Source organism: Lonchura striata, chromosome 9 (assembly GCF_046129695.1).
Source record: "Lonchura striata isolate bLonStr1 chromosome 9, bLonStr1.mat, whole genome shotgun sequence".
Classification (NCBI taxonomy): Eukaryota; Metazoa; Chordata; class Aves; order Passeriformes; family Estrildidae; genus Lonchura; species Lonchura striata.
In genome coordinates this window covers 4833207-4852663 of record NC_134611.1, presented here as the reverse complement: position 1 = coordinate 4852663, position 19457 = coordinate 4833207, and the positions used below count along the sequence as shown (strand labels likewise).

Here is a 19457-nt window from a genome sequence, read left to right as displayed (position 1 = left end):
TTATCCACGTTCTCCCCTCCCACCACTCAGGCCAGCAGGTTTTTCTCTGGAATTCAGCATTCCTAAGGAGATGGAAAAGAATCTTTTCTCTTTTCCTTCAGAAAAGAACCTCAGAGTTCTGTGGAAAAGACCTTAAAGCTCATCTGGCCCAAGGAAAGTGTCCCTGTCCTTGGAACTGGATGGGATTTAAGCTCCCTCCCAACTCAAACCAGCCTGGGATTCTGGGATTCTAGGAAGAATAATTAATAAATAAAATAAAATAAAATAAAATAAAATAAAATAAAATATAAAATAAAATAAAATAAAATAAAATAAAATAAAATAAAATAAAATAAAAATATTTAAAATTAAAATAAATTTATAAAATAATACAATAAAACAAATTGATAAAATAAAATTCAATAAAATAATAAAATAAATTAATAAAATAATTTAAAAATAAAAATTAATAATACATTTTCCAATAACTTTACCCCCTTTAACAATAGAAAAAGCCCTTTTTCCATAAGCAAAACAATGGGAAAAACCTTTTTTCCCTAAAGCAGAACAATGGGATGCATTTCCAGCCTCTTCCCTGAACAGCAAACGGATCCAGCTTGGAAAAGCCTCAAGGGGAACCTCGAGGCAGCAGCTGCTGGTTAAAATATTGCCAATATTTTAATAGGGCAGTGAACCTGGGGGGTTTGAGTTCCCCAGGTCAGCCAGGGCTGCTATTTTAGGAAAACAGGGCGCCAGGGAAATTGCAAATATTTGTAACCCCAAAGTTGGCAAACACTTCCCATCCTCACTGGGACCTCGGGAGAAAGTGGAGCAGCAGCTCAAAAAATAACTAAAAACCTTCAGTAGAATTTCTTTTAAAAATGCAAAAAAACCCCCCAAAAAACTCACAGAACCATCACCACTGCATTGCTACCAATCCAAATATTTGGCACTTTTGGAAATTCCAGGTGAATAAATGTAAATACCCCAGCACTTACTTTGGTAGAGTTTTCAAGTGGTTTTCTCTTAACTCCAAAATTCGCAATTTGACAAGTCTGGAAATAGGAGAAAAAAATAATTAATGCATTCAAAGAGTCTATCAGAACCGTTTGAAATTATTCTTTTAATTTTAAGAAATGTGTTTTATGCAAAATAATCCAACATCCAGTTCTTGTGGGACAAAAATCAGAGCCAAATAATTTCTGTAATGTAATGTAATGTCTGCCCTGATCTGAATTCTCCTGAAAACCTCTGGCATTTATCAGGTTTTTAAGCAATTTTTAATTTATTTTAATCATTACTCCAGCAAGGCAAACACAAGAAAAGCTGAGAAGTTTGGAAGGAACAAAAAAAGGCAACAAGAATGCAAGAGCAAGGTTTGTAAGTGTAAGGTCAAATAGATCAGGCAGGAGGGAAACAGCAACAATAATAAAGGAATTAAAGTCACTTAATCCATATAAAATCAGCACTTGTGGAATAAAATTTTTTCTGCCAAAAGATTTGGGCTCCTAAACCTGTCCTTAATCCCAAAATTATCAGCCCAAGCCCCAGCAGGGCTCTGCCAGAGCAGGATGGGTACAGACACTGAGGGTTCCATCCATCCCTTCCCCTGGATATTTGGATCTAGATCTGACACCAGGGGATGTGATTATAATAATTATTATGAAAGTAATAAGAATTAAAAGAATATATAGTTAATAAAAAATAATAACAATACTAATAATACTACTAATAATAGTAATAATCCTCAGCATTTTTATCTTCCCAGGCTTGAGCAGTCCAGCATCAATCCCAGCAGGATTTTGTCACATTTTGTCACATTTTGTCATTTGGAGAGCTGAGCTGATGTTCCCATACATAATAAATAAATTTAAAAAATTAATAATCAATAAAATAATTAATAATAAATAAAATAAACAATAAAACTTTCACCCAAGTGGCTGCAGGGACCAGCCTAAAGCTGGGCTTGGGTGAGTTCTGTGACAACACCACAGCTTTGCTCTGCTGATCTTCTGTCTCCTGAGCTCCTCGCCCAGGGGGACAATCCCAGGGCAGAAATTCCAGCAGTTCCCAGCGGGATAAACTCCCCATTTCTGCCGGGGCTCTGCAGGGTGGGGATCCCCAGCTCCTGTGGGAATTGGGTTAACTCTGTGTCCACTGGGAAAAGAAAAGCTTGTGGGGGCAGGAGAAGCGTTCAGAAGGGTTTGCTTTGATTCCTGCTACTTTTCTTCCCTTTAGTTACTAAATTTTAGTTACTTCCTTTTAGTTAATGAAATTTTCTTTATATCCTTTAAGGGTTTTGAGCCTTTCTCCTACTCCTGTCTCCCACGAAGTGAGTGCACTGGTCAGTGGCCAGCACTGAAACCACCACAGCGGTCGGTGTAGGGGCTGGGAGACCTAAAAACCCAGTGAAATCTCTAATTGGTGAAATCTCTAATTGGTGAAATCGCTAATTGGTGAAATCTCTAATTGGCCAGCCAAACCCACCACGCTCTGGTCCCCACCACCTCTGCTCTGTCCTTACCTGACATGTTTGGCTCTGCTCTCGCTGGGTTTATTTTTGCCCTGCTGTCTCTGGACTCTCCCTCGTTCTGCTTCCACATTTCACCTTTCCGTGTTCCACCTCCCTTCTGAGCCACAGCTCCTCACCCTCTGTGGAATTCTTGGGGTTCAGAGGTCTCAGGATGACCCCGAGAGATCATAAAGACTTTTTGCTTCCCTGGCCTGGCAGCCAGAGAAGGAGCCTGGAATGTCTCCAATTGCATTCTCCAGGCTGTTTATTTCTTCTTATCTAAACATTCTTTCTCTGACCTGCTGAGCTCTTCCTAGCAAGGAGCCCGTGGTGTTCTGTCTGCCCTCAGGGGGTGTTTGCATTTTATACCAAAAACTACCTGTGCCATGTTTACAATAACGTGCCAATGTCTGTCATTTACGGTGGACAGTGTGTCCCCATCCCAAACCAATAGAAAATGTCACCATCACACCAAGACATGGAGGGCAAGAAGAAGGAGAAGAAGGCCAGGACACGCTCAAATCCTTCCATCTTGTACCCCCTTGAATTATATTCTAAAAATCCCAAAATTCTACTTTTTCACCTGTGTTAATCCAACTCCCACACCACTCAAACCCTTGTGGTTTGTAATTCCTCTCACAGAGTTGGCAGCTTTTTTCACATGCTAAAATCTCAGCCACAGGTGTTTTTACTTTGTGCCAGGGTCCCTGAGCCCCTGCAGGGTCTGGAGCAGCCAGGGCAGCCAGAGGGATGTGCTGGGCTCCAACCCTCCTGTCCCTTTGTCACCAGGAGGGACCTGAGGTGACACAGCTGAGTCCCTGCAGAGGGATGAGCCTCTGCAAGCCCTGCTGGCCCTCACCACCCCGTTCCTGCTGACACAACACTCACCCAGGAGAACAGGGCAGAAAAGCCAAAATCTCTGGGGTTTGTGCTCACTTTCCAAGGGGAGCCAGCTTTGGGCCGGTCCCCTGGAGCCTGAGCTGGGTTCAAGCACAAGAATGTGCTGTGGTGATTCATCCTTACCTTCCAAAGTTAGCTGGAAGAAACTCCAAAAAGGCATCGTTTAGATAGAGCTGGGTCAAATTTAGAAGTTGTGTGAAGCCATCTGGCAGCCTAAAAAAACAGAGCAAACCTTAATGCTCACCCTGAGTTGCCATGGAGATAATAACAATGTATATTTAGAAGCAGAAAGGTGACTTTCTCTCTCACCTACTTCTACCCAAATTCTCCTGAAGAACTCACTTTTAACAGTTTTGCCCATTCCCACCTTCCCTGCATTGCTACAAAAAGGAAATGCAAAGGCCTGGCACATTCAGGGGACAGCAGCCTTTTCTCCCATCCTGCTCGAGGGATTTAAACCAAAGTTGTTTTGTCTCATCTCATCTTGCTTCTCTTCTCTTCTCTTCTCTTCTCTTCTCTTCTCTTCTCTTCTCTTCTCTTCTCTTCTCTTCTCTTCTCTTCTCTTCTCTTCTTTCTCCTTCATCCCTCTCACTCTTCCTTTCTCTCTATTTTTCTTAAACTGAAACATCAACATTTCACCCTTTCTCCCCTTCACTCCACTTTGTAAATCCTGGATTTACAACTCTTTTTTTGCTGCTCTTTTAGCAAGATTTTGGAAGGAATAAGGAATAAGGGCTGGCCAAGTGTCCAGGTGAAGCCTCACCCTGTGATCAGAGACTGCCCAGCCTGACTGGCACTAACAGATCTCAGACAAACCCACTCTGGGTTTAAATTAGAAACGATTTTAATTGTTTGAATTTAAACAATTAGAAAGACATTCAGATTAACCCTGCAAAAGGACTGGGTAAAAAGCTCTGAGCTCATTTTGTGCCCTTGGAATGAGCAAAATGAGCTCCTGGTACTCACTTGGACACAGGGTTGACGCTGGCTTCGATTATTGTTAAACACTTACAGCACTTAATGTTTTCTGGGAAATCTTGGATGCCTAAAAAAACATGGAAAGAGTATTAGATATGCAGAAATATTTATTAGACACAGAGAAATATTTTCTACACAAAAACTGTTCGGCCTGGTTTGTCAATAAATGCTTAAGTGGGATTTCCAGCTCAGACTTCAGCTTGAGCAGGAAGGAAACAGAGTTTAGAATTGCCATCCAAAAGGTGATGCTCAATCCCTAAATAAATACATAAAAATACAAAATTATAACTCTTCTGCTACTGCTTGATTTATATAATGCTCCAGAATTAACAGTGACATAATTTGTGCTGAGATTTGTGACTTCATCCCTTGCCAAGCTACTTTTCTCTCAGAGAATCCTCAGTCTCCAGACCGCCTCAACAGGAAATTTCCCAACACTTCCAGGAATTCCTAAGCCTCATTTTTTAAAAACTAAGACCCTCGAACTCAGACAGCAAAGGCTGTCTGAAATGAAAATGCAGAATTGGGAATGCACAGCAGCAAACCAGTCCAGATAAATCCTGGGAATTGTTCAAATCCCCCACACCAGAGCCCAGCGAGCTCTGAACCCCTTTGGAAGTGGAATGCTCCTACGTGCAGGGAAAACTGGCCTCACATTCCTGTTCCCAGCTGGGCAGAAGCCCCCAGAGCACAGGATGCTGAAGAAAACTCGAATTTTTACAGGGAAAACCAGAGCTGGATTTGCACAGACCCTCCCCGAGAGCGCCGGGCGGGAAACCCGAGACGGAGCGCGGATTTCCGCGCCGCGAGGAGGAAAAGCTTCATCTTGGCTCCCAGTTTTTTGGGAGCTTCATCTCAGCTCCAAGTTTTTTTTTGTTGTTTTTTTGGGGGGAGGCCTCACCATTCTTGCTGATGTCGAGCTCGCGGAGGTTGACCAGGCTGGCGATGGACGTCGGGAGGCTGGACAGGTCGTTGTCGGGGATGCTCAGCTTCCGCAGGGCTTGGCAGTTGAACAGTTGCTGTTCCGGGGGTTCCATGGAGGGCAAAAACAAACCCCAAAAAATCCATTTGGGATCATTACTGACACACAAACAGCGCAAATCCCCCGCTGGCCACAGCAGAGTTTTTGTGGGGTTTTTGGGATGGCGTTCCCACCGTTGACAGGGATGAGATGAATGGATCATGGGGAGCAGGGATGTTCAAAGACACTCAAAAGCTGTAAAGTCACCCCAATTAATACCTTATAATTCTGATATCACTGCATATAATTCGTATTTATTGCTGTGTTTCACATTTGTCATAGAAATCCCCAAATTTTTGTGCCTCACGGCGAATTAAAATACTTGATTTCATAATTAAATTTCACGGCAGATTTTGAATGACTGTGACTGCATTCGGGTTAAGTAATTATCCTCAAGATCCAAAAAATGCTTTGGCGTTATCCAAAGGATACTTCCTTGAAATCCCTGCCCAAAATTCAGGACTCAATTCTAATTTTTCCATCAAATTCCAATTTTATAGAAGTGGATTCCCAGTTTTCACCAGGAATTCCTCTGGGAGCTGAGGAGGGCTGGGAACTCGGAGTTCTGACCCCACCTGGACACACCCAAGGCTTTGGAAGTGCTGGAAGGAGAAGCCAAATTAAAAATCTTCCCTCTGGAATGGTTTCATGAAGTGCTGTTGCACCAGAAGGAGTATGAGACATGGAATGAGGGAATGAGGTCCCAAAATTGCTTTTTTTTCTTCACCCACTGTGTTTTTCCCAGTTTCCAGAGCTCCCTGGCCATCAGGATTTTGTTGGAGTCATCATCCCCTCTGCCCATGAACAACTCTAATTCCTCTCAGACCAAATCCAAGTGATGCTGCTGAGATCCGAGTTATGAAATCAGGGATTTATTCTGCACCTCTGGGGAGAATTCCAGCCCACTCATGTTTTTCTGGATGCTGATTCCAATGACTCCACTCTCATCCAGATCAATTTTCCCTTTATTAGTCATCAATTCACTTGACTCATACAAATAAAGGATTTTTTTTTGCAGCAGGAGAATGAAGTCAAAGGCAAAGAGAATAAAAAGACTTTGCTGGATTTAGCCAAAAAAGAGAGTTAAAAGTATAAAAACATCTTGTAAATCCTTAATAAACCAGAGAAATACAAGAAATGAAGAACTAAAAATCAGCAGGAAAAGAATCATCATTACGATACCTGAAATGGAAAGTAAAAATAAAATCAGAAAGAATGAGTTTAAGGCATCAATATAAAATAATTTACCGGACTCTAAAGCATCACATGAAATTAAAATAGAGCTGGACTTAGTTGTTTCCTCATTAAATAATAAAACATGATCAAAAGTTTTGATTCAAAAGAATTTTGTAATATCAGGGGCACAGAATATTTGGCAAAAAAATGGAAAATTACCAAAAATTTCCTCTGGAACAAATTCTTTGAAAACACATTTACAGAGGGAGGAGAGAATGGTAGAATTTAATGTATAACACAAAAGTTCTTGTTAAGTAATGCAGTGCCAGTTTCATGGGGGAATAAAGGCATTTTCTCTCCTGGAATATTAATTCAGTGATGAAAAAAAAGCCTTGAGCTCTGCAGCAAAAACACCTCGAGCAGAAAACTTGATAAAGGAATTATTTCAGCTGTTGAATTCCTGGTAACAATTAATAAAGGCTTAAGACAAAAACCGATGAGTGCTATTAACACTGCCATTAATCTTCTCTTCCACATGGCCAAGATTATGTTAAATTTGATTTACTCTAAATTAAAATTATCACCTTCATCCCAGTTCCAGCATTTTGGAACTCTTCCCTTTGGTCATCATTTTTCCCATACAGGATTCTGGCATCCTGCTTGGATATATTTGTTTTCTGAAACACTTTGATCATTCCAAGAGGCCCAAGCCAAATATCCCAAAAATCCCTCCCTAAATGAGACACTTCAAATATTCCTCAGTGGCAGAAGGAAAAGAAGGGAATTTATTGTTATTATTATTATTACTATTAGAGGGAGAAGAAAAAAGGAAGAAGGAGAAAAAAGGAAGAAGGAGAAAAAAGGAAGAAGGAGAAGATGGGACCTCAGGGCTTCCTGAGCAGGATTTCCCCAGGATCCGTTTGGGATTTCTGGGGATAGAACCCAGCTGGTTCCGTGCTGTGTCTCCAGGAGAGCTCAGGCAATTCCCCACAGCATTTTTCCATGAAAATAAAAGGATTTTGGTGGCCCTGCCCCACCATCTGTGCAGAATTCCTCCATGGAGTGAGACCTCTCAGGCAATGAACCATCACATCCCAGAGAAGCAACCCCATGGCTTGGAAAAAGCCCATTTTGTACTTTTGTAAATGGAACTTTGTCAGAGTCTCTGTGCAGCAAAAATGGGAAATTTGCTGAGAGATGATGGAGAATGAAGCAGTGTTTAATTAAATATTTGTAAGCATCTTTCATTACTGTGGAGAAAAATGCCATTATGGCCTGGATCCCATCCCTCCGTGCTTCATTATGGAGCCAGCACCTGCCATTGATTGATTTCTCCACCTTTCCCTCCTTTGTTTCCAGAACATTTTGGTTGCAGAAACTTCTCATTCCTAATAGCAAACATTGATCAGCGGGAGAATGGATTGGAAGGTTCCAGAAGGGGAGTTTTACACGGGAAGGATGGCTTGGATGGTCTCAGGGCAGTGAGGAAACTCCTGCTTGGACAGTTGGCATTTCCCAGGAATGTCCCACAGGGATAAAGGTCTGATCCTGACAGGGAGGAGAACACTGGAATTCCCAGGAACGTCCCACAGGGATAAAGGGCTGATCCTGACAGGGAGGAGAACACTGGGATTCCCAGGAATGTCCCACAGGGATAAAGGGCTGCTCCTAACAGGGAGGACAGGAATTCCCAGGAACATCCCACAGGGATAAAGGGCTGGTCCTGAAGGAAAAGCAGGGATGGAGAGAATCCAAAGGCAGTGGTGGCTCCTGATCCAGGTACTGGATACCACAGGAATTTCCGGGGCTGGAACAGTTTCTTTGGGAGAATGGTTTTTCCCAGTTTCAGGCTCCAAGCTGCCCCATTCCTGTGCTGTGAAGAAGGAGCAGGAGTCCCTTCTCCTCCCAGTTCAGCCCCGATTCCAAGGAATATTCCTGGAGCTCCCATCTCCGCCTGCCCCCGGGAGCTCCAGCCGCCCCAGAGCCGGGCACACGTCCCAGGCTTTGCCCTGGTGCCCCAGCAGGACGTGGGTTACCTTGGGAAGCTCCTCAATCTGGTTGGCATCGAGGTAAAGCTCCTCCAGGGTCCTCTCGAAGTTGAAGACCTCCTTTGGCACCTGCTGCAGGCCACAGTGGGAATAATCCAGCACGGAGACGATCTCCTCCTCGCCGCGGAAACAGCGGCACGGCACCAGGCGGCCGATCAGCTTCCTTTTGCTTGTCATCTCCAAGCAGCATACTGGGGGGAAAAGGGGGGGAAAACGGGATTTCAGCGGCCTTTTGGGGGAATGCTCTTGGGAATTTTCTCCGGAGTGCAGCTCGTTCAAAGCAGCTTTCCCCAGGGACAGCGGGAGTGAGCGTGTCTGGTGCCGGGGCACCTTGCTGGAATGGGAAGGTGGGATTTGGAGTGCAGCAAACCTGGACCCTGCAGCTGTTCCCTGCTCTGGGGTGGAAGGGAACACGCCAAGCCCGGCCGCAAGCCCGCCTTTCATGGCAAAGTGGGAAGGCACGGAATCCAAACCCACCCATCCAAACCCACCCACCCAAACCCACCCATCCAAACCCACCCATCCAAACCCACCCATCCAAACCCACCCATCCAAGCCCACCCATCCAAACCCACCCATCCAAACCCACCCATCCAAGCCCACCCATCCAAACCCACCCATCCAAGCCCACCCATGGGAGCACAGAGCCAGCGCCGCTCCCTGCCCGGAGCTGGCCGGGACGCAGCTGGAGGGACCTGGGTGGGATTCCCGTGGGGAATGGGCATTTTCCCTGGATCCCCCACACCTGCAGAGCTCCCTCAGCTGCTCCCACGGGCTCCTGCAGCAGCCGAGGGAAGCAGGGATGGAACCCTCGGCTACAGAGCGACCCCAAACCCTTCCTGCTCCTCCCGTGCCACCAGGCTCTGCTGGAAGCTCCAAGAGGGGATTTAGCAAAATCTACTCCTTTTCCTGCACTAAAATACGCATCCAGGAAGTTTTCCCAAACTTCTCCCACCCTCAGTCCCAGGGGTGCAGACCCTCCTCACCCCCAGCGTGCCTGGGCACCCCTAACTCAGCGAGTAACTTTACACAGTGCCCTACTCCTTGTGCAACAAACCACTTCAGGATGGAGGCAACGCTCCAAAAGCGGATTTGGAACACGTCAAGCAGTCCCTAAATCCATCCTGGACACCTTTAGGAGTTACTTAAACATTCTGGATAAACCAGGCTGTCCTGAAACATATTTACCACGAAGGCAAGGAGGGCTCAACCTTCAGCTCTCATTTTCCAAAACAAGGCTTTGAGTTATATTTAGGAAAAAAACCACGCTAAATTAGTCCAAATAAAGCAAAATAAGTTTTTTATAGCAAGCACCAGTATGGAATCGAAGGACCAGGGCCACGATTGAAAGGGGTGGAATTTCACACCCTGTGGGCTCATGGTAATTAAACCTTTTATTAATTTCAGCATTACTAATTCCTACTCTGGATTAATTCCAGCTTTGGTAATTACACTTTCTTTCCCTACATTTTGCTCTGTCCTGATGTTCAGAGATCCTTTCCTTGGTGCTGGTGCTTGCTGCTGGAAAAGGCTCAGCCCAGGAGCCACCCCTGACTGCGCCGAGTCAGGGACACACAGCTCGGTCCATTCCTTCATCCCTGCCCCGGATTCCTCATCCCTCTTCCATCCCCCTGGAAGCACCAGAGCTTGGTGCTTTTCCCCAGTTGAGAACCAAAGTTCCCCACAGCCGAGTCCTGAGGTCATTGCCCCACGTCACACATTACACAGGCAGATCAGAGCCTCCAACAGAGCACAAAAATCAGATTATTTCTTGAATAAATGAGGAAAGCAGCATAAAATAACCTGCTCCTTTTCAGCTCCAGCAAGCAGCTCATTATCAGTGCCTGCAGTTTATTGTCTTATAAAGAAACTCCTTCATCTGAGGAAAACAGGAGCTTTATGGAAATCAATTACAATAAATTACAATCCCTTCTCAATTCACAGACTTTTTGTGCAGGAAAACACTAATCCCTGTTTATCAGGAGCCACAGGAGAAGACATTTCCCTCACCTGCTGGAAAGACTGAGAAAACTGCTGCGGGTTCACCCAGCTGATTTAAGGAAGGGATGAAACAGCTCGCCAAATCCCAACATTCCAAATGAAATTTAAGAATCCCTTCCAATCCCATCCATTCTGGAATTCTGGGATCTCCTGAAGAGTCCAGCTGGGGGTGCAGAGCAGAGGTGGTAAAAATGCTGCTACAAAAAGCTCCAGAAGTGCCCTCTGTGTGATTGGCAGGATGAATCAATCTTTAATTTGCTGTTTTGCAGGATACATTAATGATGGATTTTATTTTTCTCCCAAACAAGTTTTCCACGGAGCACTTCGCAGGAGTGCTGGTATCTCAGGGAGTTGCTGCAGTGCCACAGCCAGAGCCAAAATTCAATAAGTAACCAGAATAACCAGAGCCAAAATTCAATGGGGACCAAAGGCAGCAGGGTCTGGGCTCTCAGGGGCCATCTCAGCTCTCTGGCCGGGCAGCAAACATCAAACCCCTCCTGCCCTTCCACTTTCACTCAGAAAACTCCAAGAAATCCCAGTGCAGGGATCTGGCAGAGCTAGAAAGTTACCGAGAAATGCTGAAAACGGAGAACTTGGAAGTGTGGATGGGAGGTGGCAGGGCTGGAATGAGCAGTAAAATATTTGCCAGAGGGTTCAGAAAATAGGGATTATTTCCAGAGCAGCAGGGAGTTCTCCTCAGTTCCTCCTTTGTCACACATCTCACACAAGGGATGGATTCTCTGCTCCCGTTTCCTTTCTCTTTTAGCAGCACAACCAACGCCATTAATACAGAATTCCTTCCCAGTGTCCCATCTAAATCTCCAACAAAGAATCCAATCTAAGCCTCCCCTTCTTTAAAGCACATCCCTCTTTTCTCCTGATCCCATGAAAGACTTGTTTGGAAAGCAGGAGTCCTTTCTGGAGCATTTGCCAGGATTCCTGGGGGGGTTCCAGGGCAGCTGCTCCCTCCTCTGCCCTAAGGAAGGCTCTGGGAGTTTCCCAGTTTGTTCCACACCCCAGAATTTACATTTTCTCTGCAAAAAGAGATTTGATAACAGCGACTCCACATAAGAAATGGAACAAAGCTGAGCTTAAAGTTGGAATTAAAACAGAAGACGACCCTCAAATTTCCTTTAGGCCAAAGTCTCTTCCCCACAGATATTCTCCTGTCACTGGCCAGACTTGTGTTTCCTTTCTTGCACTTGTGTTTCCTTTCTTCCCTTTAATTAATTCTGCGGGCTGCCAGGCTGATTTGCACAGTGTCCAGTTGCAGTCTGGGTCACTGCAATAATTAGGGAACTTCAAAGCTCTCGGAGCCATCTTCATTTCCAGCATCACATTTCAATTGGAAACCCAACCCTGTTAATAATTTCAGAGCCTTGAAGGGACGGAGGAAGGCTCTCTCTGCATTTACAACCACGTGGAGCCTTTCCACAGCTCTCCCACCTCCTCATCCAGATTTTGGTTTTTCAATTTGCTGCTCACCTTTCTGCGAGCTGCAGCTTTGTGGGCACCAGGTTTGCACGAACGCTGGGAGTTTTCAGCACTTTTGGTTTGTTTTGCTCGGGGAGTTGTGTAACTCTCACTACCTCTACCTTGTATTCTTCATCCCAAACTTTTGTCTCCAGCTGTAACCCCGTATTGTGACATGAGAATTGTGCTTATGTAAGCTCTGCCATCAGTCCTTGCTGCTGTTTTGCATTTCCTCCCCGTTTTCCCATTCAGAAAAGAACTCTGAGGAGGTGCAATCTGCTTGTTCTCCGCCTGAAAAGCAGCGTTGCTCTTCCTGAGCAGTGGGCTCGATTTCCCCAGGAGACGTCCCGAGGGGAAGGAGCTTTCCCAGCATTTCCCATTCCCAGGGATGCTGCCCTCTGCCCAGGGGAGAGCCCACCTGCAGCCCTGGCCCAGCGCAGGGGCTGGGGCCCAGCAGGAGCAGAGGGATGCAGCAAGGAGGAGCCAGGGAAAGGCTTGCCACTGCCAGGGGGCAGGGATGGCCGGGATAATGGGAAGGAATTCCAGGCTGGGAAGGTGGCACAGGTGCCCAGAGCAGCTGTGGAACCAGCTGATCCCTGGCAGTGCCCAAGGACAGGCTGGACAGGGCTGGGAGCAGCTTGGGATGGTGGGAGGTGTCCCTGCCATGGCAGGGGGGTGGAATCTTTGATGTCCCAAAAAAAAAAAAAAATCAGAGACAACCAGTCACAGGTTGGACTCGGGGACCTTGGAAAGCTTTTCCAGCCTCAGGAATCCTGGGATTCTCCACTACAAGTCTCTCCACTTTATCCAAATTCCGCTTTTCCACACCCTGTTTAGAAGCAAGAAGCATTTTGTTCCAAACTTCCCCCCTGAGCCAGGTGAGGGAGGCAGGAATGTCCCTGTTCTGCTCCTAATTGGAAATGCAAAATTCGGGATTTATTCTGGTTGTAGCAGCCATTGGTAATAGTCTTCATTAACCTTCCTAAAAGATTAAGGAACTCTGGCTCTAAAGTCACAATAACAGAATGATTAGAGAGCTTCCAAAGGGGACTTGGCCTTATCAAAGAGAGGGGTGTGCAATATTATCTGAATTGTTTTCCTGCACAGAAATTCCCAGATAAGCAGCATATCTCCCCCAGAAATGCCATTTAATGCTGGTAATTGAATTCTCTTCATTATGTCCCCATTACAATGGTCTGCATTCAGGTTCACATTCAGATTTGGCTAATCCTAAAATAAAATAACCAAGCATGAAAAATCAGATTTCAGCTTTTGTCTCCTGGGGATATTAATGAGGGGAAGTTTCCCTGGCTTTGCTGCAAGTCCTGGGAGATCCCTGGAGACCCGAACACCTTGAGATGTGGGAAAGGTGCAGAAAAAGGGTGAAGTAAAGCTGAAGAATTATTTCTACCAAGTATCAGTTTTGGATGCCCAGACCTTACACCTTTGGGATATAAAGGCAAATCTTTATCTTTTCTGATGAGATATTCATTGATTCCAAAGGTTACTATTGGCCTTGCCTCGAAATTCCCAAATTCCTTCCTTGAAATTCCTACCTGAAGGAGCTTTTCTGAGCAAATGGTTTTGGATAATCCTAGATGATGATGACTCCAATTGCAAAGGCATTTTAGTGACAGCAAAAGCAGTTGTAGGGGTTGGTTTGATTATCAATAATCTGTGTCCTGTTCTCCCTACACACAATTCTTGCACAACCTCAAGGAAAACCCCGTATTCTTTTTATAGAAGTGACAGAATTCCAGTAATTTGTTGCACATTAGTGGCACATGTTGAAAATTAATCATTATGCCGTTAATTGCTACGAATTCCAATCACTCTGACAGCTCACCCTGCAGACATTTCAGCAGGAGAGAATCCCAATAAACAAGAGACATTTCTTGGGGAAGCGTGCTGTCTGGAAATCAGGGAATTTACATTTCTGCTTGGATCTTTGATGTGTCACAGCTTTTATGCGAAGTAATCCTTTCGTTTAGGAGATGATGTGCTGTGAAATTTGGGATGAAATGGGCTTTATTTGATGCTTTAGGGAGCAATGGCTGGAAGTGTTCTCCAGAGGAACAGCAGAGAAAACGTCGTTCACCTGCTGAAGGCACCACGGGAACAAATTGGGATTTAAGTAGGAACAACAAAACTTCTGGGTTTCTTCCTCACAGGTTCCTACAGAATCCCCAGTTACTTCCCAGTGGTTTCCATCACAATCCAGCTGCATTATTCCTGGCACACAAATCAGTTTAGCAGGACTGCAGCAGGAAAAGTGGGGGAATTCTGCCAGGCTGGCAGTGCCAGGGAGGGGAATGGGAGCCACAGACTGCAGCCAGGACAGGGATTCTCCAGCCCCTTCCCGGCTCCTCAGGGATTCTCCATTCCCTTCCCAGCACCTCAGGGATTCTCTAGCCCCCTCAGCTCCTCAGGGATTCTCCAGCCCCTTCCCGGCTCCTCAGGGATTCTCCAGCCCCCTCAGCTCCTCAGGGATTCTCCAGCCCCTTCCCGGCTCCTCAGGGATTCTCCAGCCCCTTCCCAGCTCCTCAGGGATTCTCCAGCCCCTTCCCGGCTCCTCAGGGATTCTCCAGCCCCCTCAGCTCCTCAGGGATTCTCCAGCCCCTTCCCAGCTCCTCAGGGATTCTCCAGCCCCTTCCCAGCTCCTCAGGGATTCTCCAGCCCCTTCCCGGCTCCTCAGGGATTCTCCAGCCCCCTCAGCTCCTCAGGGATTCTCCAGCCCCTTCCCAGCTCTATTCCCTGCCCTAGACACGCTCCAGCCCCTCAGGGTCCCTCTTATCCTGAGGGATGAGGGACCTTTCCCTGCCTCTCTCCCATGGGATGGGACATTCCCACTGGAGCAGGTATTACTGAAGTTCCAAACTGGAGATTAAGCTCATTTCTGTCGTTCCCAAATCTCTGGGATGCACACAGCAAACTGCCTGGAAAATGTGTGGCTCCCTCAGCGTGGGAAATGTTCCCATCCAGGCACAGAACCTTTTCCTTTCTGAACCAAGCAGGGATTTTTGAACCATTAAAAATTCCATTCTGATCCCATGCCTTCACTCCAACTGTACCTGGAGAGTTTCTATCCCACGAGGTGCCCATTCTTATGGATATTCCCACTATTTCCCAGCTTTCATTCACCTTCTTTAACCTCCTCTGCTCTTTGTTATTCCCCAGCATTAACTTCTCACCTGGGCCATCCTGTCCTTCCTTCCCACCCCGATGCTCCTGGATTCCCTCTTTCCACACATCCCCTTCCCATTCCAAGCACAGGCCCCAGCCCCAGACCCCCCCTCTGGCTCCCACCCTCTTCCCTGATCTCCCCAAACTCTCTACAGCTGGGTTTAAAGTCCTGCACCTCCACAATAATTTCCTGCCTATGGAATTATCCTTCCTTTACTATGGAATTACCATCTCTCCTAGGAATTCCTACAGAAACATTCCACTATGCGCAAACATAGATTTAGTTCTTCCCCTTCTTCATTCCCAACTAAAAACTTTTCCCTGCTCACTCTGCTCTTTATATTTTGGCGAAAAACACAAAAATTTTTGCTGTCCACCCTTCCTCTTTGTCCTTCCCTTTCCTGGCTGTGGATGCAGTGCTGGAAGATGCTTCCGTGGCTGCTCATAAATGGGATTCTGGGAATGCCAAAGCCTGTGGCTGTACAGGGAATGTCAGCAGCAGGGAAATCTCAAAGGCACAATTCCCACAAGCAGTCATGAAAATTGGTTGCTCAAATATGAGAAAATGATTTCACATTAAACCTGACATTTATCTCCATAAACACCTCATTATCCGGGAACTCCTGAGCCTGTCTCTTCTGTATTTCAGTGCATAGCATGGAATCCTGGAATGGAGCGACCCTAAATCCCACCCAGTGCCACCCTGCCCTGGCAGGGACACCTCCCTCTGTCCCAGGCTGTGTCCAACCTGGCCCTGGGCACTGCCAGGGATCAGGGGCAGCCACAGGTTGCCCAGAGAATGTTCCCTCATAGAATGCCTCACTGGCAAGTGGTTCCTTGAAATTGGATTTCCCTTCCCTGAGGAAACCTGTGGCTGGCACATCCTCACTTCCTTCCCATACCCCATGTTTAAACTCTCCAATGCCTCCTGCTCTTTTGTGGTTTAAACAAGTTTTGTCAGGGCCAGGTCCCCCTTCAAAGGGAGATGAGTCTGGAATTCAGGACTCAGAATTCAGGACTCAGAACTCAAAACTCAGAATTCAGAATTCAGAACTCAGAACTCAGAACTCAGAACTCAGAATTCAGAACTCAGAACTCAGAATTCAGAACTCAGAACTCAGCACAGCCTCTCTGGCTGAATTTAAATCCTCGAGGCTCCCAACCCTTGTCACGGTGTTGTCAGAGTCACCCCCAGAGCAGCTGCCCTTGGACAGGAAAATGGGGGATCCAGGGCAGCTCCAGGACAGCTCCTCCCTTTTCCAAGGAAATGACAGTGCCAGAAAGCCTTGGCTTCATAGATCTGAGAAAACAAAGCCCTACCAGAGCTCTCTCTGCTTCAAATAACCTCAGGAACAATAAACGAGACCTGTGCAGGGCCAGGAGTTGGACTTGGATGATCCTTGTGGGTCCCTCCCCACTCAGGAGATCGATTCCGTGATGTTATTGTGTGACACAAACCCAGCTTCCACTTCTAACAACAAAGTAAAAATAAAGAATAAAACAATGAGCAGTTTGTGGCTGTAAACTCTTTCTCCAAATGCAGTTACCAGCTCGGGCTGGTCACTCTCCAAATGCTGTGCACAGAGCTCCCTCCAATATTTCAGCTGGAGCACCTCCAGAGTGTTTAGGGAGCAGGATGATGGCAAGAATGTTCAAGGACAGCATGGAAAGGTGTGGGGACCCTGGACATCCCTCTGGCTGCCCTGGCTGCTCCAGACCCTGGCACCAAGTCACAAACACCTGTGGCTGAGATTTTAACCTGTGGAAAAAGCTGCCAGCTCTGTGTGAGGAGTTACAGGTCACACGAGTTTGAGTTAATGTAACACAGGGTGAAAAATTAGAATTTTGGGGTTTTTTAGAAAGGGGTTCAGGAGGCAAGATGGAGGAATTTGGGTGTGTTTTGTCCTTCATCTCCTTCTTCTTGTCCTCCATCTTTTGCTGTGATGGTGACACTTTTTATTGGTTTAGAGACACACCAACATGGGTGATGGGTACTGGGAATTAATCATAAATAAATCACACGTGGTTTTTGGTGTAAAATGCAAACACCACCCTAGAGGGACAGAGTACCACGATCTGACCTGCTAGACAGAGCTCAGCAGGTCAGAGAAAGAAAGTTACAGATAAGGAAAAATAAAAACCTTGAGAAGCAAAAGCAATGCATCTCGACTTCTTCCTTGGCTGCAGGGCTGGGAGGAAAAGACTTTGTAGGATCTCGGGTCATCTCGGCCACAGAACCCCAAGAGAAAGGAAGGATGCCTGCTTGGTTGTGGAATCCCAGGAGAATCTCAGTGAGGATGGAAAAGCCCCCCAGGATCACCGAGTCCAAGCGGTGCCAAATCCCCACCTTGTCACTGAGTGCCACCCCCAGAGACGGCCACTCCAGCCCCTTCCAAAGCCTGGCCACCCTTCCCACGAGGAAATCCATCAGCAGAGGGCTCCAGAACTGCATTCTCCCAACTATCCTGCTCCATGATTAATCTGTCCCAGTTTTTTTTTTTTTTTTAGGCAATTAACATGCTGTTCTTCTGGTACAAATGTTCTGTAAAAAACTCTCACAGCTGAGCTGTCAAACACTGAAATTCAGTGCTTTGGAATGTCAGGTTTTTAACAAAGTCCCAGAGTTTGGAAAGTATAATCAGAACTTTAATGCCCAATTATGCAATCTTAGCAATGACTTTCTCAAGAGATTTTTATCACTCACGTTGTAGACTGGGCTCAGCCACCAGAACTGCACCAAGTTGTTCCACTCTGGGAATAGGAGGGCTGGATTCCTAAGGGAAGGGAGCAGCAGAGCTTTGGGAATTGCAGCTGTGGACAGAACAGCTCTGGAAGACTTTGGCACATCCTTTTCATTCAGCCACAGTGATATGCTGTGGGATTTTTTTTTTTTCACTATTTCCCCTGTTTATCCTAAGCACTCTGACAAAACAGAAGGATTTTCCTTGTCTCAACTCATTTAGCTGAGGCTGAGATTCCTCCCCAGAGCAATCCTGACAAGTGCTGGATGTCCAGAGCCACAGCCTGCAGCCAGATTAAAGAAACACAGACAAAACCCTTGGATAAATTTACCATCCACCCACCTGCTGGATTCAGCCTTAGCTGGGTACAGGCACTGAGAGCCTCTGGGCTTTTGCTTTTTGGCAGCAGCTCATAAATAACCACCAAATTTCCATTTACAACCTGCTCTGGTGACTCCAGGAAAGGAGCTCAAGCCTGGCCCAAAGGAGCTGTAATCCAGGGGGAAGGGAAATAGGGAATTTCCCACTCTGGGCTGAATGAGGATTTTATGGACATTTTCTGCAGCAGGTACCAAATATTGAATTGTTTGGACAACTACAAACCAAAGTAAAGCCACCAATCATCCAAAGAAATCTGGAGGGCTCTGCCCAGCTCTGCCTGGAATTAGAGCCACAGCACTCCCAGCAACACTTGGAATGTTGTTACAGCATCCTCCAAATCCCAGTTTACAGAACGCAGGTTAATTCTGACAGGAATTGCCAATATTAGAACTTCACCTTTTCCAGAGCAAAGCTCTCAAACAGATGCATTTTATAAAGATTTAACTCGATTTTTTGAACTGCACCAATCGAATATTTCCCAGATCTTTCCCCAGAACCAAACTGAGCAACCCCTGTTTGTCATTCCCACAGTGACAGCAGAGGAACTGAGGCTTTTCCCGAGGCTTTTCTAAATTCATTGGACGGCTGACGATTCCATCAGTTTATTTCCATTTAAATTATCCCAGCCACCTTTCTACTGACAATGATGAAAATAAAAACGTGGAACAATGTCCCCAGAGCAGCACGAGGTCCCCAGTTCCTCCTCCAGTACTCCTTGGCACCTGACAATTTTCTCTGGTTATTGCCAAAACACTTTATTTATTCTTAGATTATATTATCAATATTTTTATTCTATTTTATGCTCATTTCTATTGAAACATTTCTGACAGATTGGTAATTTCTCCGTTTTGAGACATTGTCACTTTTTAGTCCATGTGGATTCTCTCTGGGAGACCTGGAGGAGGCAGTGGAAAGAGTTCCTGTGGGGATGGGGATGTCACCTCCAAAAACCAATAAAACCAACCCAAAATACACTGAATTATATCCATTAAAGTCCTCGGAGCTGGGTGACTCCAAGACAACCCTGAATTTACTGATCTACTACGGGTACTGAGCTCTTACAA

At 45.9% G+C, this 19457-nt stretch overlaps 1 protein-coding gene across 5 annotated transcripts in view; it reads right to left on the bottom strand.

The window, feature by feature from the left end:
- Positions 1-19457, bottom strand: part of LRRC7 (leucine rich repeat containing 7) — a 98507-nt gene that overhangs the window by 46740 nt on the left and 32310 nt on the right. For all 5 annotated transcript variants that reach the window (XM_077785298.1, XM_021535602.2, XM_021535601.3 and 2 more), the window contains exons 2-6: positions 8603-8805; positions 5271-5388; positions 4358-4436; positions 3515-3604; positions 978-1034 (exon numbers count right to left, since the gene is read on the bottom strand). In XM_077785298.1, the coding sequence (XP_077641424.1) occupies positions 978-1034; positions 3515-3604; positions 4358-4436; positions 5271-5388; positions 8603-8805 (547 nt within the window). The remainder of the gene's footprint in view (positions 1-977; positions 1035-3514; positions 3605-4357; positions 4437-5270; positions 5389-8602; positions 8806-19457) is intronic.